Raw genomic sequence first — 26,963 nt, 5'->3', positions numbered from 1 at the left:
CGTGCGGGGTCACGGCACACACGGCCAGGGCTCCGCCAGGCAGAGCCGTGCTCCCTCCCGCCCCCCAGGCGCGGCCGACGACGGCAGCTAAGCCTTAAGCGAAAGAAGCCGCTCGGAGCTCGGCTTTCCAAAAGCAAAGCCAAACGAGAGAGTCCCAGCGCCGCCTGCGGCGAGGGGAAACTTCCCAAAACTTCGCCCTACCGGGGCGGGGAGGAGCCTGCAGGCGCCGCGCCCCGGCCCCGCTGCCGGCCTCCGCTCACCCGGCGCGGTCGCTCCCGCCCCTTTTTCGGCTGAGTGCGGGTCAGGCCGAGCCCCGCCACCTCCCCCGACAGGGGCGGGCAGGGGGAGGAGCGCGTCGGGCCGGGCCGGGAGGTGCTGGGGGACTAGGGGGAGCTGCTGCACCTGATACACCGTGGGGGGAGCGTGGTGAAGCAGAGAGGGAGTGGCGCTGTCCACCGCTTGCGAAAGCTTCTCCCCACCGTTAGTCAGCGCTGGTCTCGCTGTTTCTCTCCTCCCGCCCCTTCTGTGCGGAGCTGGGCTCTCGTTCTTGTTCCCCTCGGGGCCGGCGGCAAAGCGTCCTCCTCCTCCTTTCCCCCGGGCCCCATGGCTTCGGCTGGCAGCGGCATGGAGGAGGTGCGCGTCTCGGTGTTGACCCCGCTGAAGCTGGTGGGACTGGTGTGCATCTTCCTGGCGCTGTGCCTGGACCTGGGAGCCGTGCTGAGCCCCGCATGGGTGACGGCGGACCACCAGTACTACCTGTCCCTCTGGGAGTCCTGCCGCAAGCCCGGCAACTTGGACAGCTGGCTCTGCGAGTCGACGCTGCACAGCGGTGAGATACGGCTGCCCCAGGGCTTGCCCCAGTCCCCTCCGGCTCCGCTCTCCCCCGCTGGTGGCACTCCTGTCGCGTAGCAGCGCACCGGGGCGCCTGACCCCTTCGGCGCTCCTTCGGCGCTTTCTACCTTTCCCCTCAACATCGGCTGCCTCCCGTTCCCCTGGCCGCACCCTGGGCACTGTGACTTGGCCGCCTCCCCCGTGCCCTGGATGCCAGCATCCCCTGAGCCGCCTCTCCTTCACCCTTGTCGCCTCCGGGACTGAGTTCCCAGCCCCTTCCCGGGGCCAGCACCTCCAGACCTGAGCGGTGCCCGGGGCGCTGCCTTGCCATCTCCCGCTGCCCCTCCGGGCTCCCCGCTTGGCGCACTCCCCGCCCAGCTCCGGCCGCCGCCGCCGGGAAAAGTCCCCGGCACCTTTGTCCTCCGGCCCTCCGCACCCTTCCCGTTCCCGAGCCGCTCCGTCCGTCCTCATCCTTCTTTCTGCCTTCTCGATCCCGGAGCTTGTCCCCCCCCGGGCCGCGCGGCCCCGACCCTGTATCTCGCTGCCAGGCGGGTTGGATGACGGCGGCAGCAGTCGCTGTCAATATCGTGTGTTGGAGGGGGGAGCATCGAGAGTCCGTGCTCGGCTCGTCCCTCTGCGAGATCGTCTAGGGTGCAGGATAGACGTGAGCTTGGTTTCTGTGAGCGAAAGAGGTGCCTGACTGCCTATCTCCCTGGACCGTGTTTTCACAAGAGATCTCGAGTTTGGACTAGGTTCGATTATTTTTCCGTGTGGCAGTTGTTCTCGTACAGTGAGGAACTGTTGGGGATGAAGTATCTTTTAATTCCCCCCCGGCTCCTCGGCCCCCCTCTCCCGAAGTCACTGGTGTTGGAAAGTTGTGGCTTTCTAAACCAGAATTGGTTGTATTTTGTCCCGACTGAGGACGCCCGGACTCTCTCTCTCTCTCTCTCTCTCCATCCCCGAGTGTGCTTGTGTGTGCCTTTTCTTTAGCAGGTACTGATCTTCCCATCGCCTTTCATACTCATTTGCCTTCAACCCACACTCCCTGTTTTGGTTTCTTGATGCTCATCTGTTCTTCAGCTTTCTAGGTCTTTGGTCATAAATAATTTTTATTTTTTTATTTTTTTTTTTAAATGTCATTACCCTATTGCTTGGAGTACTTAAACAGGTTGTGAATGATATGAATGAGTTGCCTGTTGAATAAATTATTTTGTAGTACCATAACTGGTTCGATTTTCATGAGTTACTGTATTTACTTTATGCCTGATACCAACTTCTGGAGTTTTAATAGAAACACAAATGAAGCCAGCTTCATTCCCTCACCCCTTCTCCCCCCAGCCCCTGTTTTCATCCCCATCCCTGTCCTCCACACATACAAACACACGCACACATGCTTTACTAAATCATCCATTTAGTTGCGTGAATGGTAGAGGGACAAGATGTTTGTTTTGGGAAAGAAGGCAGGGGGCTGGCTGTAGACAGTTTCTTTTTATCTCAGTGCTCTGAAATCCTTCTGTAGATTCTGGAAAATAACTGAACTGTGCTTGAGTAGAAATTGCACAGATTCCCTTGATGCTGTGCTCTCCCCCTCCTCCCCGCCCCCCGGTCATTGTGTGTAATAATATTTGTGAGTTTGGGTGTTGTTTGGGGTTTTGTTTTAAATCAGTACTGCCAAAACGAATTACAAAGAGATGTCGGTTTCAATCAGTTACCAGGGTATCTACACGAAGTTGGGAGAGCTTTCTTTTCCTTCCCCAGTATAAATGGAAATTTATGTAGGAATGTCAGTTTCTACGTGTCTCCTTAGCAACGTGAATCCTTTGCCCCTTCTCCCTGTCTCCTGAAATAGTATCCCCATGATTGCAGAAAGACTTTTCAAAGAGCTTGAATGAAAACCTGCTTCAAATCCCCCCCCCCCCCCGAAGCCCCCCCTCTACGCACACTTTATTGGACTCCCCTCTCAACCCATATCTTCACCACGCATGCGTGTATACACACAACTGGGAAAAGCAGGACAGCTTATGGAACAGCATAAAAGGACACTAATCTCTCTCTCTATTGGTCACCTGTCTGTTTATGGGAAGGTGGAAGATTAATGAGTGAGGATGGATAGGAAAGAAATGTGGTTTTGTTGATTGCTGTGTGTTGTAAATCTGTCCTGTCCTTGTATTCTATCCTGTGCAAAAATGCACACCCCATCCACTATCATAAAAGTTCCTTGAATGAGCTTTACTCATTTTCCACAGATGCTTTCCAGTCTAGAGGAGCCAGGTTTCACAAGCTGCTGGGGCAGAAATGAATGATTGTTTTATGCGAGGCAACTTGAATAAAGCCTTGGTGTTCCTCATGTTTTGCACACAATGCTGCACTCTGAGGAGACCTGAAATTTGAGAAACTGCACTGTGCTTCCTTTGCCTTTTGCTAGTCTGTTACAGTTCTTAATAAAGTCAATAGGAATGCTTGCAGTAAGTTCACCAGGTTGGATTGGGCTCATATTTGAGACCATTTTGTGTGCTTGCCTTAATATTTTAAGTGCACTTCCTTCCTACATCGAGAATGTAGCAAGTGGTGTATTTCTGAGATAGTGGAGGGCTCCCACAGAGAGAGCTCACACAGGGAAAGCTCTTTTAGCTTGATACCAGTGCAAACAGCTTTGGAGCTAGCTGGCTGTGAAAAGCAGTAGTACACACAGGAAAAAGGCATCTTCACCTCTGGTTTTAGGAGCTTTACTTCATCATCCCTTGAAGGAGAGCACCTCAAGTGGCACCATCAAGGGCAAGCTCATGCTAGAAGCTGTTAAAGCATATTTGAGGTTTAATTAAAAATCTTTGTTGTAATTAGATATAGGACCCCTGACTGCTATCAGAAGGGCAATTTAGTAGTGGAGAGCAGAAGGAAATGTACAGAACATGATTACATCGGCTGTTATAGCCGGAAATAATCCCTATGTTTTCCTTGAGCATTGCTATAGCTTTAAGTATTATGTTCTTGCATTCATTCATTCACTGTTTTGAGGGCTTTATGTATATATATCCTGCAAGCAATCCTTTGCTCTCTAACTGCTTTTTTCAAGTTCTGTAAGTAATTCACAATATTGATAGTTCAAGAATGTAAAATAATGAGTCAAATTAATTTTTGAAATCTGAAGACTACAAGTACCTCATTTTACCTTTCTGCTTTCTGAGGCTTTCGAGTCTATGTAAGTCACCTGTTAAGTTTTGTGGGGTTTTTTTTTCCCTGTAACTGTAGGAGCTAGCAAGATATTCTTGCATATCCATCACCTCCTTCTTCCCCTGATGAAATTCTAAAATTCCTATTAATTGAGACTTCAGGAGCTGAAAAACTATCAGAGTTGCCAGTATGAAAAGCTTCGTGACAAAATACGAGATCCAGCAATGCTGCTTTACAGTTTCACTAGCTGTCTGGGCATACAATTATTATCTATGATCAAAGCTTAACTTGGATCATGCACAAGTTTGTCTTTAAGTCAGCTGTGTTTTAAATTCATGTGCTAAACCAAAAAACCCCCCACAACTTACAGGGCTTGGAGTGTTCCTTTGGTGCCTTAAAACGAGATTTTATTTTTTTTTAAGACCTCATTTGAAGTGGCTCATGCCTAATTTGTGATGATTCATTTACAGATTTATCAAGAGTTATGGGTTATGTATGAATATTTATTTCTATCATAGAATCTTCCTAAAATTGTGTGCTGGCGTGCTTGCAGCTGTACAGAGAGTTGTTTTCTGCCTTCAGAATTAATAGATGTAAACTTGAATTTGTACAATAGACCGCAGCCATTATAGTTCTTTATATCAGAGATCATAGAATCATAGGTACACAGGATGTGGAAGACCTAAGTGGCTCCCTAGAATCTGATGTGCAGGAAAACATTGTGTATTTGGGTTTCAATACATGTATATGCTACTCATAGAAAACAACCTCTCCCTTGCAGCAGTTCAGTTAATGTGAAAACAGTGTATGTAAACAATATGTTTGGATGGTTTCGTACTGATGGACTACATTCATCCTCCTGAATGGAGGTATTTGGCTTGTTGCTTAACAACCTGCACATTTCTTTATGCAACGCTTGCTTTTGTTTAAGAATGCTATACTCTTCAAGAACTGTCTGCAAATGTTTGAAAGACAAAACATTCTCCAGGAAGTAAGTAAAACAAGGTCTCTGTAGGTGTTTAAACTGAGCAGTGAAACAAACCTTAAAGGTAAGCTTAACTTACAGCATAGTGCAGTAAAACAACTTTGAGTCTAGTTTTATGCTTATAATTGTATTCTAATTTGTTCTTAAAAAAGCATCAGAGGCTGCTCATTCAGTAGCACTTGAAGGAGTTTAACCTTAATTATACATTAGATGCAGATATCTGAATTGACATGGCTCGATAGTCTTGGATGGTATCTGCTTGTTTAGAATCTAAGGAGTTGTTCCAAGGGGAAATTGCTAGCTCAAAAGCAGCTTCCTCATTAGAAGAGCTGGATCGTTGCTCAAAGTTGATGTTGACAATATTTGTAACATGCTCAGCAAGGCTGATTGTTTGCTATAAAATAACATAAGAACAAATGTAATCTTACTAAGCCTAAAGGAAGTGGCTCATACAATGTAAGGAGGAATTAATAAAACATTCCTTCTGGTTTTGAAAACTAGCTTTCATTATTGCATATTGCTCTCTTTAATAATCATCCCCAACACTTCATCTGAGGGTGGATATAAAATCAAAAGCCACACTACTTCAAACTCAGCGTCTAAGACCCTGAGCAAGTTGATTTAACTTTGAAGTTGAGTCTGCCATAGAGATTGGCCCTGCTTTCCATGGGGAGCTGCACTAGATGACCTCCAGAGGTTCTTGCCCATCTAAATTATTCTGTGAGTCTGTGATGACTGATACTCTGTTTATGTCTGATGCCTGTCTGACTCCTTCAACGTTTTCAAAATGCCTTGAATTTCTTACCCCTCACAGTGGCCCCAGGTAGAATATTTTCAGGTATGCTCCCAATTTTACAAATGGACCGGTTATTGTAGCCTCAGGATGTTCCAAGACATGCTCTGTGGGAGGAGCAGATCTAAGACTTCTCTTTGGTAGTCTGGACCCTTTAGTGTGATGTAGGATACCATTTCAGTCCCCCATTTCCAACCAGCTAAGAGATACGGTTACAACATGTAATACATGAAGTTTGTGTGAGTTTATCTGATCAGGTCAGGAGCACCATACACCTTATCACTGATAATACTCTTAAAGTCATAAAGGAAGGAAGATTTCTAGACTTAGTGGATTATTGTTACTGCCATTGTTTATTGCAGTTTTAAAATTGGAAATGTATCCTGCTGCTTTAAAATCTTTTTATTAAATAATAAAGTCTTGCACCAATAAGTTAAAATGTTCCTTGTGTTAGGGATAATATAAGTGGTTTAAATATTTGATGAGATTTTATATTTAGACTCATATAGAGAGTAATCTTGCCTCTATTACTGATTCGTGGCCAAAGGTGACCACATAGGATTCAAGCTAACAAGCAGCAGGTGGGATGAAGTCTATTCAGGTATATTGCTTTATTTTCACTTTACTTGTTCCAGTTCTGTACTACAACAGCCACCGTTTTGATGAGAAGTACTTGTTGAACTATTTTAAATGTTAATTGTTTTTTTTCTCAAGGAACGATGGAGTGAGTTTTGAAGATTGCAAAAGATTGCCAGTTTGCTTGAAGAGTGTTGGTAACTGGGGGAAATAATTGCATTGCTGTTCCAGTGCAAAGCCTACTTCTTCCTTCTTGAGATCGCTAAAATGTAATAGTACATTATACAGGAGAGGTCAGAAGAGGTGGTATTTCCTTGAGAAGCTTGCATAACACATCTCCCACACTTCTTTCCTAATGGCATAATTCTATGATTTCCAGGGTTTTGGAAGGTTATTGGAATTGTGGGTGTGTTTGAGTTTTTTTGTGTTTGGGTTTTTGTGGTATGTGGTTGTTCTTTTTTCTTTTTTCTTCTTAACTGAAGGAATGACTATCCAGTAATTAAAATGGCATAGTAGTGAGCTCTTAGAAGAATGCCGTGTATCCAGTGGAAGAAATTCCTGAGCACATGCTGTACTAAATGAATTATAGATTACATGTTGTTTTTTTCTGTAATGCTGTGCTTGTCTTGAGGTCCTCTGTTGGCAAAAATGATGTGCAATGCATGTTGCCTTTAAATAATAAAGATCTGTGTGATGGCACTCAGTTAACTCTTTATTTGAAGATGTACTGCATTTAAGGAATGCAAGCTTTCATCTTCTGGAGAGATGTGTATCAGTGAGCAAGCACCTGCTGTTTCAAGTTGCTCATACATCTGTAGCCCTCCCTACCCCCTTGGGCATAGCAGTCTTGCAAAATCTGTTTCCTTTGCACAACAGTAGAGTTGCTTACCATATTTTTATTGCTTCTGTTGTTTAGTCTGATCTCCTGTAGAGAGGGGAGATAAAACTTGTAGTGGTATCGAAGCATGCAGGAAGTTCTAGCAGTCTCAGGGTCACAAATAGTCTGATGAGCATGGTAGATGAAACGGAGACATCAGTCAGATTAATGCAGTCTGTATTTTACAAAACTGCTGTAAAGACCATCCTGAAAAACTTGAGATGATTTCTGCTTTGTGTGCTGCTTGCCACTCTGGGAACCAGACTGTCCCCTGCATGGTGAGTAGCAGGGTGGAAGGCAGGGTAGCTATGCTTGCCATTGAAAGGTGAGTGGAATCTCTACAATGGCTACCTAATTATTTTTCTGACCTAGCAAGCATGTCATTCCTGGGCTGAGGAGGGTTGGTATAAGAGCACCTTCTGCCTGGAGCATCCTTCTACTGGGCTGTTACCTTGCCTGGAATGGAGCTGGCCTCTTCCTTTCTAATCACAATTGCTATGGAGAAAAGGAAAACCATGGGAGGAGGCTAAGTGAGAAGGGTGCAGCTCTTTAGGAGATTAAGGACTTTTTTGCTCAAAGGCAAGAGAACCCTGAGTTGTGGCTGGCTTACAGTAGCACTCAGTGTGTTTATTTGTCACTGGAAAGGTGTGTAAATGGCACCAGAAAGATGTAAAGGACCAGTTAGCTAAGAAGCACTTCAAGACTCAGATTTAGATTCCTTCATAGATACTTGTTCAAAGACCCCAAAGATCACATGTTTATCTTTTTCCAGCTTGAGTGGGTCTAGCAGATGGAAGAAGGGAGTGTTTTCAGTCTGTCCTAGTGGTTTAAGAAATTATTCTGGGAAATGGGAGCAGAGGTTCAAGTCTGCAACCAGAACTGGGAAGCAAAGACCTTACGGTTTCTGAGACACCCTCTAGACCCTGGTATATCGCAGATAAGGAAGTGCCTTCCTTTCTTCCTTCATTAGTCAGCTGTTGTTAGCCATTATCATTCTGCATCTTAGCAAGATGCAAGTGTACTCAGGTTTGCCTCAGTAAACTGGTTTATTTTGGACAAGTCTTGTGTTTGTTGTCTTTTTCTTTTGCTCTAAATGACTCTTTACTCATCATGAGGAACACTTAATTAGAGAATGGCTTGAGTTGGGAGGGACCTGACATCTAGTTCCAACTCCACTGCCGTGGGCAGTGACACCTCCCACTAAGTCAAGTTGCTTAAAGCCTCATCCAGGGATGAGGTGACCACAGCTTCTTCTCTGGGCATCCTGGTCCAGTGTCTCACCACATTCACAGTAAAGAACATCTTCCTAATGTCTAATCTAAATCTACCCTGCTCTTGTTTAAAACTATTTCCCCTTGCCCTATCACCATGGGCCCTTATATAAATAGTTCCTCTCCAGCTTTCTTCTAGGCCCCCTGCAGGTACTGGAAGGCTGCTATAAGGTCTCCCAAGAGCCTTCTCTTCTCCAAACTGAACATACCAACTGGCTCAGCCTGTCCTCCTAGAAGAGGTGGTCCAGCCCTCAGATCATCTTCATGGCCCTCCTCTGGGTGCTCTTCAATAGATCCATGTCCTTGTGTGGGGGGCTCCAGAGCTGGATGCAGTCCTTCAGGCAGGGTCTTACCAGAGCAGAGCAGAGTGGAAGAATCACCTCTCTTGACCTGCTGGCTGCACTCAGGATGTGGTTGGCTTTTTGGGCTGCCAGTGCACATGGCTGACTTAAATCAAGTTCTTTAAGGTCCCTTCCATCCCAGACAATTCAGTGATGCTATGATGCCTCATCAACCAGCACCTCCAAGTCCTTCTCTGCAGGGCTGCTCTCAATCCACTCATCACCCAGCCTGTATTTGTGCTTGGGATTTACCCCTACCCAGATGCAGGACCTTGCACTTTGCCTTGTTGAACTTCATCCTACAAGCACCTTGTACAGTAATTGGAAAGTGACTGATGCCTTGTGTGGAGCCTCTCAAACACTTAGGATTTTTGCATCCAGCATAAAATTCTCAAATTTCTGTTTGGGTGTTATCAAACATCTGGTGAATCAGAATTGCTGTTAAACCCACCTGTGTTGTGCAACCTGAGTTATTGAGGGCTTTCTCCCAAGTGCTGCTCTGTGTGGGTGCAGACCAGTTCCTTAGGGAACAGCTCAGTAAGCAAATTTCCTGCTGAAAAAAGAAGCACAAAAGAGTTTTGTCTCTTCTGCTTTTGTTTGTTTGTTTGTTTTAACATATCTGTGATCTCACACAGTGTTTTCAGAAGAAAGTGTTTTGAGTTCTGTCTTGAGGAAATAATGCATTCAGTCACAGCTGGCTGGTTTCCATAGCTTTAGTGAGGCTTTCTAGGTGGCTGAGAGACTTTGAGGATACTCATACAAGTGATTTTCATACTTCAAAAAACCCCCAACTTATTCTCAATCCATAAAATAAAAAGAAAACATAAAAGATAGAGTTGATCTGTCCAGCAGCTATCAGTAATAAGCATACTATAGAAATGGACAACGAGCAGAAAATACTTATTTACTGCAATTTTTGTACAAGGCTCTGCTGTGGAGAGCTGTAGCTAAAGCAACTTACTGGAGATTTGGTATGGAACCTGCCTGAAAGTGCTTCTCTCTGCAGTGTGCAGAAGTGTACCCTGTGGAGTTCCAAAAGACTGTACTTGTGGTTCTGGCTGTACAAGAATAGAAAAGTATGGGCACTGAGCAATTCAGTTTTAACCACTGTCCCCTTCATCCTGAACAAAATTCATCTGATCAGCTCAGCTCCTTAAAAAATATCATTTCTGCTTGGGTGAGGTTCCAAAGGATTGACTTGATGGAATAATTTTATGTGAGAGCTTAATGGCCACTGCAGTACTTGTTTTACCTTGGTATTTCTGTCGAATTCCATGGAAGCTGGCCTTCCACAGGAGAGTGTGGATCTGGTCATGCTGAAGAAAGGGAATTGACTGATTGTGTGGCTAATGCACTTTTAGAAACTAGATTCTACCTTTGTGTTTTTACATAATCACTATGGATTTTTTAAAACTTTTGTTGGCTGTTTGATGACCAAGTTAGTGAGTGTTTATAAACTTAGCCAGAGATTCCTAATTGCTTCATATTCAAAAATATTTATCTTAGTTGATTGTTGTGACATTGAGTAGGTTATATTTAATTTGTTATGCGTGGGTACCTCAGCTTTCCATGCTTTACTTGACATGTTTTTTGAATTCATTATTCTTGAATTTGAATGTTATATTGCAATTTCTAATAATATTTATTGGCTGAGGGTGGATGCATGAAAGGTGGAAAGCTTTGCAATAAATCAGAAAAAGTGACCTAAGAGTAGTGCTGAGTTTTATTTCTTGCCCAAGGTTTTGCTTACTGCTATGAGAAGATCAGTCATTACCTTCATCATGTAACAGCTGCATACGTTTTCTTACATCAGCCTCTGCTAGAAAAGGATCATAGAATCATAGAATTGTTAGGGTTGGAAGGGACCTCAAGGATCATCTAGTTCAAACTCCTCTGCCATGGGCAGGGACCCCTCACACTAGAGCACGCTGCTCAGAGCCACATCCAGCCTGGCCTTAAAAACCTCCAGGGATGAGGCTTCTACCACCTCCCTGGGCAACCTGTTCCAGTATCTCACCACCCTCATGGTGAAAAACTTCTTCCTAACATCCAATTTGAATCTACCCATTTCTACATTTTTTCCTTTCCCCCTAGTACCTGACCCCCTAAAAATCCCTCCCCAGCTTTCTTGTAGGCCCCCTTCAGATACTGGAAGGCCACAATAAGGTCTGCTCAGAGCCTTCTCTTCTCCAGACTGAACAGCTTCAACTCCCTAAGTCTCCATAAGTCCCTAAGAGGTGCTCCAGCCCTCTAATCATCCTTGTGGCCCTTCTCTGGACACATGTTCCAGTATGTCCAGGTCCTTCCTGTAATACAATGCAGTACTCCAGGTGGGGTCTCACCAGAGAGCATTAGAGGGGGAGAATCACCTCTCTGGACCTGCTGGCTATGCTTCTCTTGATGCAGCCCAGGATGTGATTGGCTTTTTGGGCTGCAAGCGCACACTGGTGGGTCATGTAGATCTTCTCATCCATCAGCACCCCCAAGTCCTTTTCTTCAGGGCTGCTCTCAAGCCAGTTGCTGCCCAGCCTGTATCAATGCTTGGGATTGCCCTGACCCAGATGCAGGACCTTGCATTTGGTCTTGTTGAACCTTATGAGATTGTCATGTGATGAAGAACCATTGTATAAAATTAAGGAATAAATTGTTCTTAAGAGATTAATTCAGTTCACTGACATTTAACTCAAAGAACCCTGTACACAACTGTCTTGCATATTCCACAGTATGTTTTATGTCCACTGCTTCTTTTACTGTAGAATCCCAAGTAAATAAAATTTAGTTTGGGGGAAACTTGCTAAAAACATGAAATCCATGGCAGTGCTAGCTAGCCTCGTGTTGCTCTTTTTCATGTTACAAGATTACGTCATTATTAAACATTTCAGAACTTTGAGATGTTTCTTCCTTTTATGACTTTTCCTGATTTTTATCCTGGTACTGAATTACTTTTTTTTTTTTTTTTCCCCAAGAAATAGCACAGATAGAGCTGCTCTTAATTAAAAATGAATGTACAGCTTAAAGCCTTAGGTCAATTCATCTGGGGGGAAGAAGAGAGAGAAGTCACACACTTCAGTGTGCAATTAACACTGTGCTTCCCTATCATTAAGAAACAGGCAGAATTTCCAGAGGCCAATGCAACTATGATGCCCTTACAAAAAAAGGCACTGAGTTATACATGATCTATTAAGTAAAAAAAAAAAAAAAAAAAAGTTATTGGCATGGTTTAGGGATTGGTTTGTTGTTTTGGTTTTTTTTTTTTGTCTTGTGCTTATAGACATTGTGATGTTTCTTGTGCAGCACAAAAACATGTTTAGAATTTCACACCCGAAAATAGCACACATTAAGTGAGGCTTTTCTTAAGACATCTCTCAAGTTACTTAATGATCATCAAAAATGTGTTATTTTGGGTTGATTTTGGTAGGGGTTTTTTTGGAATGGGATAGGTGGCATTATTGGTGTAACTCTTAACATACGGGTAAAATGGTGAAACACTGAAAAGATCTGAAGTTATGCTTTCTGTTGACTGCAGTTACAAACAAAACAACTTAATTGGAACATGACTGTGTGGTGACAATGCTTTTTAAAGCCTAAAGAGATTGGTGGGAGTGCAATTTTACTGGTTCTTAACTTTTTTCTTAGGTAGTGGATGTGTTGTCTAAATAAACTGTAGTGATGTACAGTGAAAAATACTGTTGTGTATTCCTAAAGCATAACCACATTGTGCTTTGAATCCAGGAAACTCATAATTATTATCTACAAGTTCCATTTTGCTCATGTTTATACATGTTTCTATCTCGCTGAGAACAAGCAGTCCCTCTGAACTACCCAGGCTCCTGCCCTGAGTAGAGTAACTTACTTGCAAGATTGGTGCGTGCCTAGAAATGGTGCAAGCGTGCTTTGGATACCCTAAAATAGGTTTATGATGTTTATGTTCTCCATACCAGTAACACTGTGTAACAGAACAGTCTGCTGTTCCCCTTTGGATCCTGTGTGCTACAAATCACACCTGGGCACTTTGAGGAATCAGAGTGTTTTACTGTAGCAACTCTGCTCTAAGTGGTTATGTTGTGGTACCTATCTAACTTACAGAGTGTTCTTTCAGAGACACTGATTCCACTTTCTTTGGATGTTTCTCTTCTTTTGTATAAAGTCCAGTGGCCTGGATTTTTTTCCTGAAAAGTAATTACTGTTAAGTGGAAGACCCATACAGAAGATTTTACTTTCTTAATCCAGCATAAGCTTTATTTTGTCACCAGATCAAATGGCTTTCAGAATGGAAAGTCAAGGTTTTTCTGATGACAAGGAGATTTAAACATGTAGTTTCCATGGTAATAGAGGCAATATAGGAAAATTCAGTCTAGTATTCTTTGTGCACTAGTGTCTGACCTTCATGATGTTCTTTAACCAGCGTCCCTCTCAGCTGCAGCTCAAGGCAAAGGCTGGTAGCTGTATGCTCCTGTGAACAGAAGCTGGAGCTAAAATTAAGAGGCAATTCCAGACATTGTGGCTCAGAACACAACCTTCAATACTTAATCCCTCAGCTAGCAGTAAGGAACATTAAAAGCCTCACTTTTGTCCTACAGTCAACATTACTGAGTAAGTTCTCTTATCCAAGAAATTAATTTTGTTTAATTGAGTCAGTTCTTTTTCAGTTGGGAGTGTAGGTGTCTTCCAACAGTCATTTGTCCTTTTACCTCCCACATCAGTCCTACAATAAGGTGGTTTGTTTATTTTTCAACCTTTCCAAAATCCATAGATATATCTGTCCTGGAAGCTGAACTATAGTCTAACCTCACAGTTATATCATATTTGCTTTAGTTATTTTCTCTTATTTGGTGATTTTTGCCAATGTTGGTTTAGAAAACAGTAGGATAGTCATCTTTGTTGTTGTTGTTGTTCTTTTCATTTAATTGCTATTCCAGTGTGGCACACCTTTTGTTTGCCATTAGACTTTGGTGTCTGAACAATGTGAAGATAACAGTTAATAATTTATTTCTACTGGCTTTCAAAAATCTTAGCTTCTGAGTTTCCCATCTGACACTTTGATAGTATTAATCAATTCTGTATGGCTTTTAACTTTGGGGCTGATATGGATTTGTGTGTCTAGTCTTTGTATCTGTGTAATTTTTTAGTAACAAGGGTTCCTTACATTTTCTTCCAAAGCGGTCCATTCTGTTTATTTATTTCTGTATTTTGTATTTGTAATGCACTCTGATACTGGAAGAGTAGTTTCTAAATCATCACCATTCTAACCACTTAGTATTTCTGAAGGATCATGTCAACATTAAAAGCCACTCATGACAGCATTCCCATCCATAATGGCAATTGTATTTCCATCCCAGTAATAGTAGAGCAGCAGACCACACAGCAAACTGGATGTTAGAGATTGCATGCTGACAGGAAGAGAATGAGAGATTGTTCCCAGCCTTGGGGTTTGGTCCCGTAAGAAAATGAGGAGTAAAATAGCTTGCAAGATTGAGTACTGAGTAATTAAAGTATTAGTAAACAACATGCCTGAATTGCTAAAAGAAATTAAATGTGTGTACTTGCACAAACATGCCTTTAAACTACTTTCTTTTTTAGCAATGCTTTTATAGCTCTTTTATTCACTTTCTTCTTTTAATCTCCTTCATTCTTTTTCATATAATATATGAAGGCTTTTTTTTGGTGATAATAGCTGCCAGCCTTCCATTCCCAAGCCCCACAGCTGCACTGTTGGTATCTTCAGCAGATTATGTCCCTTTTAAAACTGGATGTACTTTTAAAAAAAAACACGTGTACTTTTGCTCTTTTCAAGAAGTGAATGTGAATTTTTGTCCTTTTTTTATTAAAATAACCTTAAGATATCTGCATTAATTTAGGAATTATTTTTTTACTATATAATGCATTTTGACACCATTCTGAATACTGTATAAGGGTTGTTATTTTCAAAGGAAGGAAGGATGCATTTGATCCATAGATCCATTTCCCGGCAGATGATTTTCAGTTGTCTTCATTGAACTACTTAAATAGTAGAGATAACAGTGATCTGATTCTTTTTCTTGATGCCTGCTATTGGAGAGAGGCATGGTTAATGATGGTACTAAGCTGTGTGGTGCTGTGCACTCACTTGAGGGAAGGGATGCCATTCAGAAGGGTCTTGACAGGCCAGTGAGAAGTGCTGCATGAAGCTGCATGAAGTTTAACAAATCAAATTTGGTTCAAAGTCTTGCATCTGGGTCGGTCCAGTCCCAGGCACAAATGCAGGCTGGGTGCAGGGTGGGTTGAGAGTATGTCTGAAGAAAAAGACTTTGGTTTATTGATTGATGAGAAGCTCAACATGAGCTGGCAGTTTGTTCATTCACACGCATCCTAGGCTGCATCAAGAGGAATGTGGTCAGCAGGTCAAGAGAGGTGATTCTTCCCCTTTATTCTGTTCTTGTGAGAGCCCCACCTCAAATATTGTGCCAAATTCTGGTGTCCCTGTCATGAGAAGAACACAGACTGAGTCCAGAGGAGGACCACAAAGATGATCCAAGAGCTGGAACACCTCTGCTATAAGGACAGCCTGAGGGAGCTGGGGGTTTTTTAGCCTGGAGAAGACTCTAGGGGGACCTTATAGCTGCCTTCCAATACCTGAAGGGATCCTACAGGAAGGCTGGAGAGGGACTTTTCATAAGGGTGTCTAGCAACAAGACAATAGGGAATGGTTTTAAGCTGAGGGAGAGTGGGTTTAGACTGAGTCATATGAAGAAGTTCTTCAGTTCGAGGGTGATAGGTCTCTGGAGTGGGCTGCCCAGGGAGGTTGTGGATGCCTCTGCTCTGGGGGTGTTTAAGTCCATGCTGGATGTTACCTTGAGCAGCCAACTCTAGTTGAGAGGCATCCTTGTCCCTGGCAGAGAAGTTGGAGTAAATGATTTCAAAGGTCCTTTCCAACCTGGGAATTCTATGATGGTCTTTTGCAAGGAGGACACAGCACAAATGCCATGCCATTCTAAAATTGTACAGAAGCTTTTAAGTTAGATCTTGAATGTTGTATAGGCCTGTGATGACCATCAGCTTCCAAACAGATCTTGGTTTATGTAATTTATGACTGCAAGGATATTGTGTATAACTGTGTCCATTATGTATAAAAATAACTAGAAAATAACTGGACCAAGTCCAGAAGTAGCTTTTGGGGAGAGGAAAGAAAAACAGACATTTTCACACATAACTTGACATTTTCATATGGATTTCAGATTTTACTTGATCTGCATTTTATGATCATTTGCTGCCTCTATATCAGCTTGACTTCCATGCTTTTTTTTTTAGTGTTAAACTTATTTATTTATCAGTTCCTTTGAGCATCTCCTTACTTTTACCTTTTGTTTTATTATTCATATTATGTGGCCTTGCTTCTTCCCAAGTGACAAGTGTATGTGATAAGCCTCCATGAATTTCCCTTTGTATATCATCGTAATCAGCTCAAACAGAGGTTTGGCTTTCACTCTTTTCTGTGAGAAACTTATGATGGAGGCAGCTAACACATGCTGGCTAATCCTGACCCAGTCTCAATTTCTCATTCTAAATTGGACAAAAAACAGAAGACCAAATTATTCAGTCCTATTTGAACCAAAATCCTAAAGAGGCTTCCAAAGTGTGGAAGGTTGCAGCACTTTGTTCCCGAGTTGCATCTGTTCTATAAAGGTGTTTCACTAATTAGGAGGAAAGAAATCCAAAGCACAGTTGTTTATTTACTCGAGCCTCAATGCAAGTCTCTGTTCTTCATGTTCTGCAGTTTCTGTTAGGCCTATGGACTTACTTTACTGAAATTGTATTAATTTTTTCCCCACTCTTTTGTCCCTCCTAGACTGGCAGATAGCTACTCTCGCTTTGCTGCTGGGTGGTGCTGCCATTATTCTTATAGCTTTCCTGGTTGGGTTGATCTCCATCTGCGTAGGATCTCGGAGGCGGTTCTACAGACCAGTTGCAGTCATGCTCTTTGCTGCAGGTAAGCAGATTACTGGTACCACTATGAAAATTTCATGAGAGCAGCTTCACTTTTGTGAAGGAAGATATACCATGTTCTGCATACTAATTCAGAGGCATTTGGTTTACTTCTGTGTTAACTCTGGTGAGGTTTCTCGATATGCTGGTTCTGCATGACATCAGTAATTTTTGCAGTTGCACTGTTACTAATTCCTAAACAATTATTTTATTTTCTGTGCATTTTATTGTTTGTTGAAGTACATGCAGTGGGGGTAACCATAGAGGATAAATCTCAAAGTACCATTTTTAACCTATGACTCCACGCTGCTCAGTGTCCTCATTTTTATTCTTCATGCGAAGCCATTTCTGTGATTTTAATGTTCTTCCCTTTACAGTTTTCAAAACAGGAAAATTAATGCCCAAATATGAACCCTTGAAGTCCTATGTGTCAAAATTAATAAGATTATGTTGCGAGGTGTTTATATATACCCCCGTGCCACGAGGAATTAATTTCCTTGTATCAGCTTGCATACTTAGTTATTAATTTAACAAGCTGTCACAGCGTAGCCCCTGTCTGCTTTTTAAAACATGAAAATGGAACAGTTTATATAAACTATCTCAAAATCTTAAGGGAGACCTATGAATCCAAATTGTCTGAAAGACTGATCCAGTGAGCTGTAATTACAATATCAAATCATCTCCTTTTGTACATTCTGGTGCTTTGAGGCTTAGTCAGCATGGATGTTTCTGTCTCTCCTGAGATTCACCAAGGCTGGTTTGCCTTCGTCCTGTCACTCATACCTGCCTTGGAGCCAGCAGCTTAAGCCCCTCCTGATAGCCCATAATGAAGAGGATGACAGGACCTAGTCTTTGGGATGTGTTAAAAAAAAAAGGCACATAGAAGGATATGAAAAGATAAGGGTGCAGGATTTGTAGAGTATTCAGGAACGAAACAAAGCTCCGGGGAAGGCTCCTGCTGCCCCCTGCTGTTAGCATTACCTTAATTGAGCCTCAGCTGTTCAAGATGCACTTCTGTTTGCTCAAGACACATTGGTAGGTTATATTTAATTTGCTTTTAGGAAATGGGTGAATCCTAGGGTCAGATTTCCTCAGCAGCAGTCTTCTCTTTTTATTCTATGTGTTGTTTTGCTTGCTTGGCTAAATGAATAAAGGCACTAGTGCCATTATTTTAAAATGTTATTCTAATTCTGAGATTGTGAAGAAATCTGGGCAGTTACCTTTGAAGGAAACAGGGGTTTTTATTTGGCTTTTGACTTAAATTCTCATAACACTGTGTAGTAACTTAGTAATTATTCAGCCATATGCTGCCATATTGTTCGTGGAGTTTATACTTCAGTTTGTAGTAGAAAAAAAAACTGAAAGAACTTTCTCTAAGGAAAAAAAAAATCACCAAATCCTGCAGTTTGTCTTAGAGCTTAATCTGTTCTCTTCTGCACAAAATTATTTCTAGTTTTTACTACAAAAGGTTGGGGTTAGGGAGGTTTACTGCTTGCTTACATCAAAAAGGAAAATATATTGGTCCTTTAAAGCTTGAGTGGTGTTCACCCCTTTCCTTGGCCCCTGTGTGTGTGCATGTGCATTTTAAATAGCTGTGACCTGAAGCTTAGAAGATGAGAAATCACAGAATTGTCAGGGTTAGAAGGGACCTCAAAGATCATCCAGTTCCAACCTTGTTGCCATGGGCAGGGACACCTCACACTAGATCAGGTTGCTCAGAGCCCCATCCAGCCTGGCCTTAAAAACCTCCAGGGTTGGAGCCTCCACCATGATTGGGATGATAAGGCTGAGACAACCTTGCCCAGTTCTTCATTATCTGGCAAATCTAAGGAGAATCCTTTCAGGATTTGACCCTGACATCATTAGTGTAGTTTCCTACAGATTTTATCTTTGATGTCAGCTATTTTTAGAGTTGAACATGGCCTGGCATATTTTGAAACAATTATGGAAAGAATTCCATGCTACAGAGCAGAAGGTTAAGATTGCAGCACAGTGAAGTTTATGCCTTATGCAGCTGTCCATGGATTAAAAGGTTCTCATGTGGATTTCACAGGTCTTTTAGGCTAAACCCCATCCTGGGCTGTGAATCTGCTGGCAAGACTACATATTCTGTATGACTGTGGTTAGGAGTCTACCAGCTGCCTCTAGAGGAAGGACACAGGATGCATTATCTAGACACATTTAATGATCTGTATGGGTGTCAGGTAGAAAGCACCACTTTGTGGGAGAAAGGACAAAATGTGAAAGAGGTTTCCAGGCACTTTAAACATTCGAGCATTAATTTTTTTATTTCTAGCTTTGATTTTTATTTTTTCCCTTTTGTGGTTCATTTTTCTTCCTTCCCCCCTCCCCCCCCCCCCCCCCCAGCTTTAGATTTGAGGTAGTGACTCTGTAGGTAAGGAAGAAGATTGACTGACTAGGACTGGAATAGATGGAAGACATGAGAAAGCAAAGGGACAAAAGATACAACTCAGCCTAGGTACTGAGAGTAAGCCAGCAAGAGATGAAGAGATGTGAGTGTGTTTAAAAAACAGCTCTGTGTAATGGGGAGGAACAGCAATACCTCAGGTAATGTGAAAATGTGGAGAACATAGAGAGGGAGTTGCAGAACACTTGTATGGAGCCATCTTGGCTCATTCAGATCTTCACAGCATTTTTGGTCTAGCTGAGGTCACTAGCTTAGGTACTTGCTGGAGTATCTTAGTGCTTATGAAACAAACTGGCCCTGTAACCCATGTCCTCAGACTTTCCAGGGATTGAGTTGAGGCTGTTCACCCTATAATTGTGTGGATTTTTCACTTCTAGCATTTTTTAAATGGACTCATTAATATTTTTTCAGTTGTTTGAATATCTCCTGATCAGTGTGATGTTTTTTGTGGAGGGTGTACGATTGTATTGGCCAACTCTTTCATTGCCCTTTGGTCAAACTCATCTGTCTCTGTAGATATGGGTGTAACTCTTATGTCATACCTAACCTAATCCACCACTGCTGACACTGTCCCAGATCATGCCACTCAGAGGCCTTGAAGAAGGTGCCTGTCACTAAACTGGCTTTCTCATCCATCATTGTATGAATATATTTTCTGAACCTCTTTTGCAACGAATGCTGCTGTGAAAATTCTTATTACTCTTTTTGCCATTTCCTAACTTTATGTTGGGCTCCAGCAGGCCTTCAGTCTTCCTGATTTTGTATCTTAAGTAACAGTGCTTTTATGCTCCTGTCATTGTCTGTCTATAGTTGTTTCATAGAATCATAGAATCAACCAGGTTGGAAAAGACCTCAGAGATCATCAAGTCTGTTATCTAATAACACCTCATGACAACTAAACCATGGCTTCAAGTGCTACATCCAGTCCTTTTTGAACACCTCCAGGGACAGTGACTCCACCACCTCCCTGGGCAGCACATTCCAATGACCAATTACTCTTTCTGTGAAGAACTTTCTCTTCACAGCCTAAACTTCCCCTGGTGCAGCTTGAGACTGTGTCCTCTTATTCTGCCACTGGTTGTCTGCTCATGTATACCCCTTTCTTGCATGTGGTTGAGAAACTCCCTGTTTGACCACCTGGGCATCCTGACAGTTAATTGTGCAAACAATTTCTCAGAAAGTACTTGTATGTGTGTTAACCTTTGAAACTGCAACACCCATTGCTTATTAATGAAGTGCTCTACTCACGTGAAGGAGCAGAAGGAATGTAGTAGAGAACAGAAATGCAGAACTTAGTAGCCAGCACCACCATTTTTTGTAAATATAGACCAATTAGAAAGCCACACCATAATTGTGGCTTTTTGACAGCAAAGTTATTATAGCCAAGCATTTGAACAAGTTAAAAAAGATGACAGAAATGATATTTTCCTAGTTGTATTTGTTATGATTCCTTCAAGTTTAATATGGTGAGTACACATTATGTTTCATGTAAATGGTATAAAGCTAGTATTTGTGTTCTGTGCAGTTGTCTTACAGCATCATAGTGGTAGTCACAAAAATGGGTCCAAACTTGAAGTGAATAGCCTTTTTGTTTGGTTGGTTTTTGTTGTTGTTTTCTCATACAGGAAATGCTAGCACATCTGAAAAAAGTGCACACGCTTTCCATAAGCAAGTCAACACAGCATGGAGTTCCTTTAGCTTCACTGAAAGCAGATTAGTAGTTGTAAGCATTGGTTTTAACATCTTTTAGGGTCATACTGGTCATTTTTCATAACTTCACCAACTGTTTTTTTTATAGCCTACATAGGTCCCTTCCCACTCCCCAGGAAGAAAGTGATGACTGTTATGCAGCACAGCTGTTTCCACTGTCTAGTTGCTGCCAGGACTTCCTTTGACTTTTCCAGTACTGTATCCAGAACAGTAGTAGCAAAAGCAAGAACCCTCACTATAAAAATTACTAAAATACCTGTTGTGGGTGTTGCTGCTTTAGAAACATGTTCCTTTTCCAGAAGAATCACTTTTTTGGTTTGTTTTGACAAGTGCAATCTGTAGATTAAAATTCAGCATACTTCATATGTTTGAGGGAAGATGGAAACCTTCCTTAGCTGGCATTTGACACACAGACACACACAGAGCAGATTGTTGACTCAGCAGAGTCTTCATCTGGCAGTTCAGGAAGCCACTGAAAAACTTGCTTATTTCCATTCATCTTAGGAAATCCTTTTTGACTTTGAATGGTCTTAAAGCATGTGTCTGAAAGCTGAGCATATGTTCAGGTGGTTTTAGGTATAATGATGCTCTTATTATACAGAATTGAAATGCATAATCTCTTCATAAAAGTAGGTGCTTCCCCTAGTGAATCTTGTCAAAATTTCTCCCGTGTTGCACCATGTTTTATGAGCTGGCAGACAAAAAGTTATATTAAAATGGAATAACATAAAAGTAACACTTCAATAACTTTAGGATTAAAAAAACCCTATGGATTTTGGTCTTCATACTAGAAAATCCACTCTCCAAAGCATTATTCAGGTTGTCAGTCTCAAGTAAGGCTCCAAAGACTGTGCTGTATGCTGAAATGGGAGAGGTGAATTTTCCAGTGTTTTATGAAGTGTTACCAGTGAGGGTGTAATGAGCATTGGAGATCATCTCCCCATACCAGTCCCTTCCAGAGGACAGACAAACATTAATCTCCAGGCCTAATGAAAGTGCCAGTTTGACAACACTGAAGAGTGCATGTGGGAATAAAAAGGCAAATGACAGATTTTGAGTGTGCAAGTGCTCAAGCAGTAGAAGAATACCATTAGTATTATTTTGTTTACCTATAATTTCTAAGTGTAATTTCAGAAGGGCTTCTGTAGTCCAAAGTAGTCTTCCTGTTATCCACTGGCATTTGATATTGACTCTGACTCTGTAACAATTCTCTAAATTGTGTTGATTCTTTTTACTATACTTAATAGACTGTAAAAAAAGGACCAGTCAATGTTGAAGAAAGCAGTTATGGCATTATATTGAGTGCCACTGAACTTCTCAGACCTGCAAATACTTAAGCACATGCTTAAAATTATCAGCCTTTTCTCACTTACACCCTGTGATAGGACAAGGGGCAATGGATCTAAACTACAACACAGGAAGTTTCATCTCAACATGAAGAAGAACTTATTTACCGTAAGGGTCACAGAGCACTGGAACAGGCTCCCCGGAGTGGTTGTGGAATCTTCTATTCTGGAGACTTTGAAGACCTGTCTGGATACAGTCCTGTGTGACTTGCGCTCGATTTTATGGTCCTGCTCTGTCAGGGGCTTGGACTCAAAGATCTCTAGACATTCCTTCCAACCCCTAACGTCCCATGATCCTGTGAACTACATGGATGTGCCAACCTTGCCTGTAATCCTGGGGCTGGAGCAGTTTGTAAAGACACTCATGTGCTGAAGTCCATAAAAATGGCCAGTGTTAGATGCTGGAAGGGAGCATTGTGAAAAGTCTCTATCATATATACGAGGGCCAAAAAGGGTGTTTTGCACATTCCTGTCATATATAGTCTTTTGTGGGTAGCAGAACTAGGGGCCTGAAGGACCACCACATCACACAGCTCATTGTCTTTGAGCATAGTTTTCACCTGCTTGCCTTGGAAACTATTGTCCCAGTTTTCTGTTACCATTGTGCCTGAAGTTAAAAGAGAATGGATGCTGATGAAACCGAATCTTATTGTGAAAACTGTTCTTCATCTCTGTTTTTCCTTTTCAGACTACTGCATGTGGTGGGTTTTTTTTTATGTAGTACGATAATTAACAGGTTTGCTGAATTCCACTGCAGACCTGTGGATCAGGCTGCAGGAGATCTGGTGAGGAGAGGATGCTGTAAAAAGTAATAATATTTAAGCTTCTTTTATTACCTTGGATTTGATCTGCTTTATTAGGTTTTTATCATGAAGCATTTCTGATCCACCCTCTAAATTTGTAATAGGAGTCAATGCTTTGCCGGTTGGAAATTTAGTGACTGATAAGGTTTTATATATTCTGTGGTATTCTGTGTAACAGTATCATTAATTCTGATTACAGCACACAGCAATGTGAAATATTAATTCAGAGAGCATCTACTGAACATAAATATTGTCACCTACTGGAATGAGTTATTTCTAGGCTAAGTAAATTATTTAAATCTGAGCTATTAATATTTTTTAATACTTGTTTCTTGTTTTGACTTAAAATAAGAACAAGTGTTCTTGTTTTTATGGAACGAATAATGACTGCAAACTAAAATACCAAGGAAAGACAGAATTGGGAGAGGATTGCTTTCACTGTTTATTTCATGGACATCTGAAGGATCATTGTTATACTGTGGCAGTAACATTTGTTCATCAGTGAGGGAATATGGAAGAATTTCTCTGTTCTCTGTGAATGAAATGAAGGTGATACTCTTTTTCAAAAAGAGCAGTACTTACAAGCTAAAGATGCAGCAAAAGCATTTTAAATGTGAATTTGAGTTATGTGATGTTTTCCTTGTTTTATGGAAATGAATTAAGGCTTCTTCTGACATTTGGGTTTATTTTTCTCTTTCAGTTGTTCTCCAAGTGTGCAGCTTAGTCCTTTATCCAATCAAGTTCATCGAAACGGTCAGCTTGAAAATATATCATGAGTTCAACTGGGGCTATGGCCTGGCTTGGGGTGCAACTATATTTTCATTTGGGGGTGCCATTCTTTATTGCCTGAACCCTAAGAACTATGAAGACTATTACTAGAATCATTTAATGGCAACTAAAATAGCAAAAGGATTACCCCATCTTTTCTAACTCACAGTTTTTTTAGAACACTCGTGGAGCACCAAACAGTCTGCTCTGTTGATAAAATAGCCTTTGCCTTTTGGGTGTGAACACTGTAACCAGCTTTTACAACCATTTAAAAGAACTGCAGACACTAGGATTGCTGATCTTACATAGGCAGATGCTGCAAGCTGCTGATACATAAGCTTCATTTTTCCTGACAACAAGCAACAGGATCTACGTGACTGCGATCATTGTGAGAAAACTAGTTGGAATGAGAATGCAATGCCAGCATCTGCTATTGCCTTCAGGGGAGCAGCTGGTATAGGCGCCATTTAGAAGTTTCCCTGTATCGTAGAGGATTCAGATGTCTGATAAGCAGGCAGTGGCATCCTGTACAATAGGCTGTGTTGGCCCCTTGTTACTTGCTCAAAAAAAGCTCTTAAGGAATTAGTTGCAAGTGACTGTTGAGGGCAGTGAATGTAACTAGTTAATGACTTGTCTAATACGTTCATTCAACAGTCTTCTGGGAGAGTAATAATAACAAGAAAAAAGCAACAGCAAGGCACCAACCACACAGGATTTCATGAATTGGTAATTGACATCAGTGTGCCAGCTGTAGCAGATTGTTGAAGGAAGTCCAAACTGGGAGACACATGCTTCTAACTGTTTAGTTGGAAGTTGTCTCAGCAATGAGTGTTGTGCTGGGAGGGTGGAGATAAGAGGGAGCAGAAATAGAGCTCCTCTGTCCCTGAGGCATCTAAAGTGTATGAATGAATTGCAGTTGTCCTAAGTACCCGCTTAATTTCTGAACACCATCCTGAAAACAATGCATATGGAACAACTTCAGTTATATTTTTCAAAGGTATTTGTTAGTATAAATGAATATATAATACAAATATAAATGCAGAGGGAGAGAGCTGATTCATCTTCAAATGGTAATACGAGCTGTGATGCAGTGGTTAAAATACTAACTTTGTATACATTTTTGAAAGTCTCCAATTGGCATCCCCAATTTTGGTTGGTGTTACAAAATAAATATGAAACCTGTTTGTCTTCTGTGTACGCCCTTGTACAGACTCTGTGTTATGGGAAATGCTTAAAAGTTCACATCAAGACAGAACTGGACAAAACAACTGCTTGTTATTCCATGTGTAATCTAGTACTTACAAAACATTCTTTTCAAAGGCTATTGCAAAGAAAACAACTGCCATGTAAAAAAAAAAAGACTAGTTAGATTGTGAGTGTCTCTGATCATCAAGAGCACAACTGAGACCCCATCATGTCCATATTAAAACATTAACGCTTCAGGAGGTAATCTCTTGTTTTTAAAAGCTGAGCTTATAATGGACTGGTTGATGATGCTGTACACCTAATTTCTCCTTGCCCAGTATGTTTCCCGCTTAAAACATCCAGAGACTGTACCCATGAGACTCAAGGTAGTAAGAACTTTCACCTGAATTTAACCTGCATCACCTTTTTATTTTTGTTTACGATTTGCTTCTTTGGATATCTTCAATTAATTGTGAACATATTTTTATACAACTCTGATCTTTAGAAATGACTATTTTTTTTAATGGAGAAATTTAAAATATATACTGTGTGAAGCTGTGCACAAGCAAAATACACTAGGGTTGCACATCCACCTCTACACAAATGGTATTGCTTGTTACATGGAAAAAGACTGCTAAATTACTCAATGTTAAGAGCAAGTGTACAGTGTTAATGCCTCTGCCACTGTTTGCAGGGCACAGAGGTTCTGCAACAGCTGTGGAACCACAGGGCTGCCTTTAGGAGGTTGTTGTGAAAGCATTGCTGATGTATGGAGATGGCTTATTAAAAAAACTCTGCAGCTCTCTGGTGTTAAATGTTTACTGCTGCAGCAAAATATTCCATATCAGCAGTCTTTCCAAGACCAGTGGTGATTGGCTAGATTAGATGGAACAAAATGATAGCTCAACTTGGCTTGGAAGGGATTGAACGGCAGTGCTTAGAGAACAAAAACGATGGGAGGAAAAATTATGTCCACTTGTTCTGCAGGCACCAGAGAGCATTTGTAACTGTGTGGTATTTTTTTGTCTTGAGACTGACTTAAGGCAGATATTCAGTATATCTTCAGTGTATCTTTCTGAACAGCTGTGTCGTTCTGCTTTTATTTAGCAGCATGGAAAACATTGCAGTTTGGCATGGGACTTAGGTTAATGTAGAGAAGCGCACTGTGAGAAGTCATCTGTACCTTTCTAGGAGGGTGGTATTCTGGTGCTTACGTTGTGTGGCACTTTGCCTATGCTGACAAGAAGGTACAGTGCTGAACCCATATCGTATCTACTACTTTATCAGATCTGTTATTTTCTTTCTGTAGAGTTTGAGTGAAAACAACTAAGGCATATGCACATTAATGGCATGTGCTCTGCAAGTCACCTGGCTATTAATATGAAAGGCAAAATGTTCACAAACACAAATGCCTAAAGACAAGGTTCTTCGTTCATATTTGAGTCAGAGATCTGATTTCAGTCTCAACACCTACTTCTCTTGAAGACAGTGAAATCTACGAGGACTTGTCTCTCAAACTCCTCAGGTCTTTTGTGTATCTACTATATGGGTTTATGTACCTACCTTTAGCTACTGCCATTTCTATCCTCCCACCCCTCCTTACCATGCCAATTTTGGCAAGCATTCTGTTTCTCAGCACTGAACCAGAAGTATCTATAATGTTATAGTGATCTTGTTTCTATTTTCTTTTTTTTTCTAGCCACAGATCTATGTCTTGAGTGTACGTATGAGAAATCAATCATTTTGTATGTTGTGCTTGTGTCATGTTAGAATTATTTCAGTTGTTTGACTTCATTACACCGGTAGGATGATCCTCTAACACAACAAATCCATTGTTTTTCTTCCAAATATATATATATGAATAAATAAATAAATATATAGAGAGAGCAAACTTGCAAGCAGGGCTAGTTATTTGT

General features: G+C 41.5%; 1 protein-coding gene across 1 annotated transcript; it reads left to right on the top strand.

The window, feature by feature from the left end:
• The first annotated feature begins 277 nt into the window (after positions 1 to 277).
• TMEM47 (transmembrane protein 47) lies at positions 278 to 26,369 on the top strand. The gene is made up of 3 exons (XM_009898638.2): positions 278 to 829; positions 16,671 to 16,811; positions 23,795 to 26,369. The coding sequence occupies exons 1-3, from the start codon at positions 604 to 606 to the stop codon at positions 23,971 to 23,973; spliced, it is 546 nt and encodes a 181-aa protein (XP_009896940.1). The 5' UTR covers positions 278 to 603; the 3' UTR covers positions 23,974 to 26,369.
• The last annotated feature ends 594 nt before the right edge of the window (positions 26,370 to 26,963 follow it).

Source organism: Dryobates pubescens, chromosome 12 (genome assembly GCF_014839835.1).
Source record: "Dryobates pubescens isolate bDryPub1 chromosome 12, bDryPub1.pri, whole genome shotgun sequence".
NCBI lineage: Eukaryota > Metazoa > Chordata > Aves > Piciformes > Picidae > Dryobates > Dryobates pubescens.
This window is presented reverse-complemented; position numbering and strand designations above follow the sequence as displayed.

Coding starts and splice junctions, on each gene's coding strand:
- TMEM47 (XM_009898638.2), top strand. CDS start 604: ATGGCTTCGGCTGGCAGCGGCATGGAGGAGGTGCGCGTCTCGGTGTTG. Junction 830..16,670: donor CGAGTCGACGCTGCACAGCG/GTGAGATACGGC, acceptor TGTCCCTCCTAG/ACTGGCAGATAGCTACTCTC. Junction 16,812..23,794: donor AGTCATGCTCTTTGCTGCAG/GTAAGCAGATTA, acceptor TTTCTCTTTCAG/TTGTTCTCCAAGTGTGCAGC.